General features: G+C 36.4%; 1 protein-coding gene across 2 annotated transcripts; it reads right to left on the bottom strand.

Moving 5' to 3' along the window:
* Positions 1-4,840: 4,840 nt before the first annotated feature.
* Positions 4,841-8,218, bottom strand: LOC121809368 (protein KINESIN LIGHT CHAIN-RELATED 3-like). Of its 2 annotated transcripts, XM_042209948.1 has the most exons (4): positions 8,080-8,213; positions 7,808-7,976; positions 5,638-7,678; positions 4,841-5,323 (listed from the first exon to the last, which is right to left on the bottom strand). In XM_042209948.1, exons 3-4 carry the CDS (start codon positions 7,623-7,625, stop codon positions 5,104-5,106), a joined length of 2,208 nt encoding a protein of 735 aa, XP_042065882.1. In that variant the 5' UTR covers positions 7,626-7,678; positions 7,808-7,976; positions 8,080-8,213; the 3' UTR covers positions 4,841-5,103. The 2 variants fall into 2 exon arrangements, with proteins under 2 accessions (XP_042065882.1, XP_042065881.1); XM_042209947.1 differs by lacking the exon at positions 7,808-7,976 and having other exon boundaries at positions 8,080-8,218.

The following is an 8,218-nucleotide window of genomic DNA, read 5'->3' as shown; positions in this document are numbered from 1 at the left end:
GATTTCTGAGCTCAAAATATTTTTTTGTTAACAGTATTTATTTATTTTTGGATTTTGGCTTGTACTGTATTTGGTATTTTGGTTCACCGCAAGAACTTGTGTTTTTTTTTCTTCTTTTTAATGTAATTAAATAGTTATATGCTGTGAATAATTTATTTTTTTCTTTTGTGTTAGTATATATTCTCACATTGCTAGCATTTAGCAACAATTTTTTGTTTTAAGCCCCCATAAGAAAAACTTAGAGCTAGTTCAATTTCCAATACACTTTTATTTAGGTGAAAGGTCTAAAAATGGACTACAAGATAGTGAGTTGGTGGGATTAGGAGGACTCGAAACCGAAAAATAAGAGCATCCGCAGCGATGAGCTGTCTCGCCACGCGTGTTGGCCACGTGGCGAGCTCCCGTGCGGCCGTGACGCCCACTCCCCGGCCCGCAAGTGGGCGTCATTTATATCCGTTAAAAAAAATTGTTTTTTTTATAAAAATTCTGAAAAATTAAAAAAACAAAAAAATTTCCCAAAAATACTAGCTGTTTTTTCCAATATTTTGATTTTTTTTCTATTTTTTTAAGCCTCCAATCACTTCTATAAATATGTTTTTGGATGTTGTAATTTTTGTAGTTTTTAATGATTTTATGAATTATTAGTATTAATTTAATATTTCAATGAAATATTAATTGAATTTGTTGGAAATAAAAATAAAAAATGAAATTAAATGAATAGTTAAGGGATGAGATGATTAAGAGATGGATGGATGCAGGTGTTGTCTCTTAGTTAAGAGATGGGGTAAAAAGTGCAGTGAGATCCATGAATAGTGAATGGATGAGACGGTATTGAGACACGGATGCGGATGACCACTATATTCATTTTTTCGCTTAGAAATTAAAAAGGGGTAAAATATGAAGGCTTTAGACTCAGCACTGATTACAAATTAAAAGCTTCTTACAAATCGAAGTTTTAACGCTTGAACATATCATTTTAGATCAATACTATTGAGCTTCTTACAAATTAAAGTGTTGATGCTTGAATATCATTTTTAATCAATACTATCTAGCTCTTACAAATTTTGTAGACTTGGACATATCAACAATGCTATCTATCAACAGACTCACTGTTTAATTTTTTATTTTTCATGCTGATTTGTAGAAGCTTTCTTAAAGAATAACTAATCTAAAGATTTAAGATTAAGTGATGATATTAAATGAAAATATGATACTCCCTATAAAAGAGAATCAAGTAGATAAGTTAAAAGAGAAAAAAAAATTTAATAAATGAAATGTATTATTTTTTGTAAAAAAATGAAATGAGTCAATTATAATAGAACAATTAGATAGGGAATAGAATCGACATGGATAAAAACAGTATTAATTGAAGAAAATTATAAATATTTCTACCCTATGCAACATGGGTAATGATTCTGGATTAATGACATGTAAATTATAAATTTTGGTTGAATTTTGATTTGTTGCACATTTTTTTTTAAAATTCAAAAGACAAATTATGAAATTTCAAAAAATTCGCAAGTGTCAGACGAATAATTGTTTTGGCCAAATTCTCAGTCGGTAACTTGTACAATATCCGCTAGGTAGGAAATCTGCAAGCAAATGTACACTTGGGATTTAAAATGAGATTTTACATTACAAAGTGTAAATAAAACGAATTAAAGAACTTAATAACTTCTAGATTAAAGGATACTAAACTTGTTTTATGCTGTTTTCGTATTAATCAATGCCGATGGTGTCTTTCAAATATAAGAATCAATGTCCACTATCTTTTTGGGGAAATCGTCGACTTTGAAATAAATAAGTTGTAAAATGAATTTCTTGACGAGTGAAGAAAGCATAAGGCTTCATATCATTTCATATTCCTCTCATTTAAATTTTCAAATTTTGAATTAAAAAAAAAGAGTAAATTTTGAAAGTATATGGCTACATCACTAGAGAAAAAAAGAAAGTAAAGTTAGGAAATAACTTTAAATTAGATTATTGTAGTCCCCTTAAATTGCTTAATTTTTTTAAAATAAAGTTTAGCATTTGGGACATCTTGGTGCCCCTCTGATAACTTTTTTATTTCTTTCTTTCTTTGTTTCTTTTCCTTTCTATTAGTTGATGTGCGAATTGTATCCAATAATAACATCACATTGAAATGATATAGTATTACCTCTTTTTTCTAGATTAAATGTACTCGCTCTACTTTGATATTAGAATCAAGAATTTTAACTGACATAAATAAAGAATTTAAATAAGTAAATAGGAATGTCGATCGTGATAGAAATCCATGGGTTCCATCCTAAAACCAATTGGTGATAGGAGGAGGGGCCCATGAGACTTATATACTAGTTTCAGTTTTATCTTGACACCGATGTGGGACAGTTATATGTTATATTTTTAGTTTCAATTGCCAACACCCTCCCTCAAACCCTTCAAGGTGAACCTTGGAGGGGTTGGACTTTTTTTTAATCGATTGGACAATCAGCCCAATTTTTTTTCGATCGGTTGGACCACTTGGCCCAAATTTTTAAGTCCAGATATACTGCTGGGTCAGTCATTTTTTCGGTTTCGGTCCAGATATACTGCTGGGTCAGTTAAATTTGACCCACAGTCGGCGACCCGCTCTGATACCATGATAGAAATCCATGGGTTCCATCCTAAAACCAATTGGTGATAGGAGGAGGGGCCCATGAGACTTATATACTAGTTTCAGTTTTATCTTGACACCGATGTGGGACAGTTATATGTTATATTTTTAGTTTCAATTGCCAACAGATCGAATCAGCTTATTAGGTTCCGGACAAGCCCTTTTCGAGTTAATATGATCATTTCTACACATTCTGTGGTTGTAATGATTTATTTAAAATGCATTTTGGTTTGGATGTTAGCTAAAAATACAATAGTCGCCGTGACTTAGTATTTTAGCTGCTTTCTAATGAATGTACATAGGCATTATTACTTGGTATCTTCAATCTTTGGCTGATTTTGATGAATGTGGAGTATATGGGTAGGCCATAGTTGTGAATTGGTGATATAGCAACTTTAGAGCATCCGCAATGGTGCGGATGTCCCGGCAGATTTCCCAAAAACACCTCCTGCCACGTCATAAGGACCTCCTACTGCACAATGGCGGACATCCCCAAGGACATCCACAAAAAAATAAAAAATCGGGACATCCGCCGGAACGCCCGTCGTGGCACCGCAATGGCGGACGTCACGACGGACGTCCCGGAAAGCCGCAGATGTGCAGTGTCCGCAGCCGACGTCCACGTCCGCCCCTCCCTTGCCTAATGTCGGACGTCCCGCGCGGATGTTCGGCACGCCGGTCCGACGTTCGGCTGGACATCCTCCATTGTGGATGCTCTTAGACGAATGCATGAATTTCTCTTCTTATGAAATTGTTTATAATTTTAAAATTTTACTAGGAATATTTATCTTATCTAAGTAAATGAACTACTATAACATAGTTACATTGACTAATCCTTTCAAGACGTAGTTAGGATGGACTAATAGGATATCAATATGGATGCACTAGTTAGGATGGACTAGTTGGACTATCCTAATTTTAGATTTATATAAATATGGATGATTTTCTCTCAGTTATTATCCATTGCATCACTTGATTGATTCCTTTAATTTTGTAAGTATCTTATTTTTCTTTTTGCAGGCTTTGTCATTTTAGCTAGGGTGGCCCATCCTAGACATGTCCCTCCTCTTATTCATTGCTCTATTATGTAGTGTCCTGTTTGTTGTGAGGCTATCTATTATGAGTCCTCTGCCTTTTAGATTTCTTTGGTCATTAGTCTTGAATGGATAGTGCTCGGTTTGTGGGCATATCTTAATTTAGTGTTTAGGTTTATGATTTAAGTCACTTCACTTATGAATTTGGGCTATCCGGCTATGTATTAGACTTTGATATGTAGGAGTATATTTTTTTACATTGCATAGTCTATTAGTTTGGCTACCACAAACAAACACAACTAAAGCTATTGAGAGAGCTTAAATATATGCACAAATGCGACCTTATACATAAGTTTATTTTAGTATGTTTGTACACGTTACATAATTTTAAAATTTAATATTTTATCTAGTTATCGAATTTGATGTGTGAATCTACTATTTTAACAATTTTAGAGTATCTAATTGGGTTTGTAAGAAAAAGAATTAATTAACTTTCAAATTTGATTCAATTAAAAACATTAATGACAAAAAAAACAAAATATAGTAGTACTAGAATATAGGATGCCAAGAATAAATTCAGAAAATTACAAATAAAGGCATTTTTTCCCTTAGAATATCACATCAATCATCAAGGCCTTCGGCTCATAGCCCAGTAGAGATAGATATATGCCCAGATATGATTTAATGAGTATGAAACGCCTAATGCATAAATAAATTAAATTATAGGCCCAACTACTTTGAGCTTACTCAGATAATTATATTTTACTTTAATGTGGGAAAAAGAATCTACTACTCCTACTAATAAACCTTAATGACAACCAAATTGCATGGAGTTGTGGAGATAAATATAGGGATCTTCTACAGAGACAGGGAATGGCAATAATATCTGGAATTGATGGGCAATGAGGACAAAACTGAGTAAGTAAGAAAAACAAGTAACAACCAGATGCAGTTGTATTGTACCAACTAAATTTATCATCACATTATAATTGAATTATTGATGTGGGCTCCCATCCACTTCACTATTTATTGGTTTGTATATATCTTTGATATAGTTGATTTCAATTGGCTCTACCCATTCTTCATTTCAATATAATCAAATTAAATAGAAACTGAAGGTGAAAAAGGAATAAGGTAGTTGCATGATAAATATAAACAATATCATCCCATATTTTAACAATATACCAATGACCAAATATACACCCAAATCATGATTAAAATAAATAAGTACAAGAGAACCAATCTTCTCCACAACTACTACTACAGCTTCATTCAATACAATAATCAAAATCCCAACCTGTAAAATGCCATTCAATGTGCACAACAAGAATCAATGGCAACCAAACTCAATCATGTATACCTTTTTTCTTTTTCTTTAATGTTGTATGGAAAAAAGAAAAAAACTGTGTAAAGATCTCTGTACAGCTATCTTTCTCACACCTTAATGCCACCATTGCTGCTCGTATCCTTCGTGTTTTGGCTCGTATCAAGGAGAGTTTCCAGTGACCGGTTTTTCCTGTTCCGGACCCTGCCTGCCTCCTTTAGTAGCTCAGCCAGTCTCTTCTTCTCATCCTCAACGTCTGGATGTGCTGTCCCGAGCTTTTCCTCCCTTATTCCCACTATAAATTCGAGAATCTCTATTGCATCATCCAACCTGTATGAAACCAGACACATTCAAGATGAGAACCTAACATAACCGGCTTCTTGCCCCATAAAACTATATCATAATCGATTCAACCAACTTTTGCTAACCAATTAGTTCTTAAACTTTCTAGCATTTCATGACTTAATTTGAGAACTACTGTGATACAGAGTGACTATTATGAGCTGAAATGAATAGAAGTAAAATCCACTACATATTACAGCTAATGAATCAAGTCAGAGACAATCCCTATAGTCATTGAAAAATGCTTTAATTATATAGAGATTCTTGAAATAGTTTGATTAGTATTGAGCTGAGCATATTACCTTCCAACAGCATCATAGGTTCCAGCAAGGTTACTGTAAACTCCAAGCGTATCGGGATGGTATGGTCCATATTCTTGCTCTAGAATGCCCCTTGCTTCTTCAAACAATTGAACAGCCTCGTTTATTGCATAGCGCTGCACACAAGCTAATCCCATCTGGTTCAACGCAATGCCGAAGAAAGCTGATTTCTTCTCCCCACTAGCACGAAGCTTTGTTGTTGCGTTTTTAAATGAGGAGTAAGAATCAGAATAGTTTCCCAACATATAGTACAAAACTCCCATCTGAGCTTCAATGCCAGCAATTGTGTTCTGCTGACCTGGAGCATCGTTATACATCTTAAGAGCCTTTTGTAGCAACTTCAGCGCCTGCTCAAGCTCCTCCATCGATTCATAAATGGCTGAGATATCAGTGAGGCCACTAGCAATTTCCTCAGGAGCAATCCCAGGGATGGGCTTTTCATAGATCCGGAGGGCATTCTCACAGTAGGATCTCGAGTCCCTAAACTTTCCTGTCTTGTTATATAAGTCAGCTAGACGAACAAAAACAGAAGCAATGACCGGATGGTTTTCCCCTTTAGAAGCCTTGAGAGACGTAAGTGCTTTCTGATAAGCAAAAATTGCCTCATCATATCTGTTTAGAGAGAGATAGGTATCCCCAATGCTACAATCAACAGCAGCCACTTCTGATTCCTGTCCATTAGCCACCATAGCCATGCTTGCCAAAACAAGATGCTCGAGAGCAACTTCATGGTCTCCCTTCGATTCACAGATCATCCCCATCAATCTCCTGTCTGCAGCCTCCTCAAGAGAAGCAGGTGCTCCGTTCTCTCTATGTATGTCTAGTGCCATTTGACAAAGCCTTTGAGCTTCGTCAAATTGCATTGCTTGAGTGTGGGCTTCAGCTAAATACCGACAAGTCTCGCCGACTCTAGTATCATTCTCTCCAAGAACTTCCTTTTGAACTTCCAAACCACTCGTATAACATGAAATTGAATTCTCGAGCTGGCCCAACATAGCATAAGTATCTCCCAACTGCATATAACCAGCAAATTTAGCAAGAGCATGATCTTGCCCTTCCTCAACCACAGGAATCTCAATCGAATGCTCCAACACCGGAACAGCATCCCCATACTGGCCCAAGCTACAGTGTATGGCTGCAGTTACATGTAAACACATGACCACATCCAAACTTGGCTTCCCATCAGCACACTTCTCAAATGACTTAGCAGCCCGCTGAGCTAAATCAAGAGCCCTCCGAGCATTATCCCCAGACGACATCAAATCCCTAGCTTGCTTCAGAAGAAACGGCCCAAGATCAGGATTTTCCAATCCTGCCTCATATTGATCCTCAGCTCCTTTCTGCAGCTTCACACTCCCAGCAGCAGAGTTTCTGTGTTTCTTCAACAAACCACCCGGAGACGTTTTCTTAGAGCTCTTCTCACTACGCCTATCAATAGGCGGCTTTGCTGGACTCTTGCTCTTTGGACTTGAACTTGATATTCCAGAAAATTCAGATTCTAACTGCAAGTTAGAAGCTTTGTTTGACTGTGCAGTAGGCGTGGCTGCATCCACAGATTGAGAATTCTCCACTGAACCACCTTTCTTCGAACCAGAATCGCCATCATCCGGCCTCTGCAGCTCTTCATCCTCTTCAATTATCTCCACCTCCCTCATCTCTCCTCCCACAAGATGCCGCAGCTCAGAATCAATCCGTGACTCATCACCATCAGATCCAAAACTATGCCTAGATGGTGATTGATTAGAACTCTGCATCTCACACACATTTTCATAGAGCTGGTCAATGGAGGTCTCAGCACCCCCTTCCGCATTTTCGCGGCCATCCCCATTGTGAGGAGTTTCTGGGGTCTGGCCGGCGGGAGGTGTGTTATTCACAGCTGAATTGTCTTTACAAGAATTAGAATCTCCATCCTCATTCACTATCCCATGATTCCCATCTTCATGAATCTCATCCATCACAATTCCGGGCATTACAAGAAAATAAAAAATAGAGAATAATCTCTTCAAACACAATCAGTCACCTCCTGCAAGATTCAGACAGTCCAAGAACTAGTTCAGATAAAACAACTCAAGGTTTTAAATAGTCAGAAAATACAATCATTAAACTGAAGGAAAGAAATAGATCGAAAAACATGAATTAACAACACGTGTACAGTGAATTTCTTGCGAATAAGACAAGCAAGCATGTTCAGAAGCACACTTCCAACAGATCTTAACCGATCAAGTCAAACACCAAAATCAGAATTGAGGAACCCATCAACGAGAAAAGCTAAGAACTTGAACGAGCATAAGTACTCCACAGTCAAAGCAGAATTTAGTACTCTACAGCACATGGTAGCATAAAAAATATCATAAAACTGAAAACAAAATATCAAAAACAGAGCAAATAATTCACCAAAAACAAAAATGATGATAAAGGTCAAACCTTTAGCAGAAACCCATGTCGAGGAATAGAGACTGTAGAGATAAAATGAGAAACAGAAGTGGAAAAATTCTTGTATTTTTGGTGGGTTTTTCAAGGATGGGTTTAATGTGTATATAGAAAAATTCGGCGATGAGAGAGG

Source organism: Salvia splendens, chromosome 6 (genome assembly GCF_004379255.2).
Source record: "Salvia splendens isolate huo1 chromosome 6, SspV2, whole genome shotgun sequence".
Lineage (NCBI taxonomy): Eukaryota > Viridiplantae > Streptophyta > Magnoliopsida > Lamiales > Lamiaceae > Salvia > Salvia splendens.
The sequence above is the reverse complement of the archived record's forward strand: the minus strand, read 5'-3'. Positions and strand labels throughout refer to the sequence as shown.

Bases quoted from the DNA above. Each gene is read 5' to 3' on its own strand.
- LOC121809368 (XM_042209947.1), bottom strand. From the start codon at position 7,625: ATGCCCGGAATTGTGATGGATGAGATTCATGAAGATGGGAATCATGGG. The intron at 5,324-5,637 runs GTAATATGCTCA...GGTTTCATACAG, and splicing joins ACCTATGATGCTGTTGGAAG to GTTGGATGATGCAATAGAGA.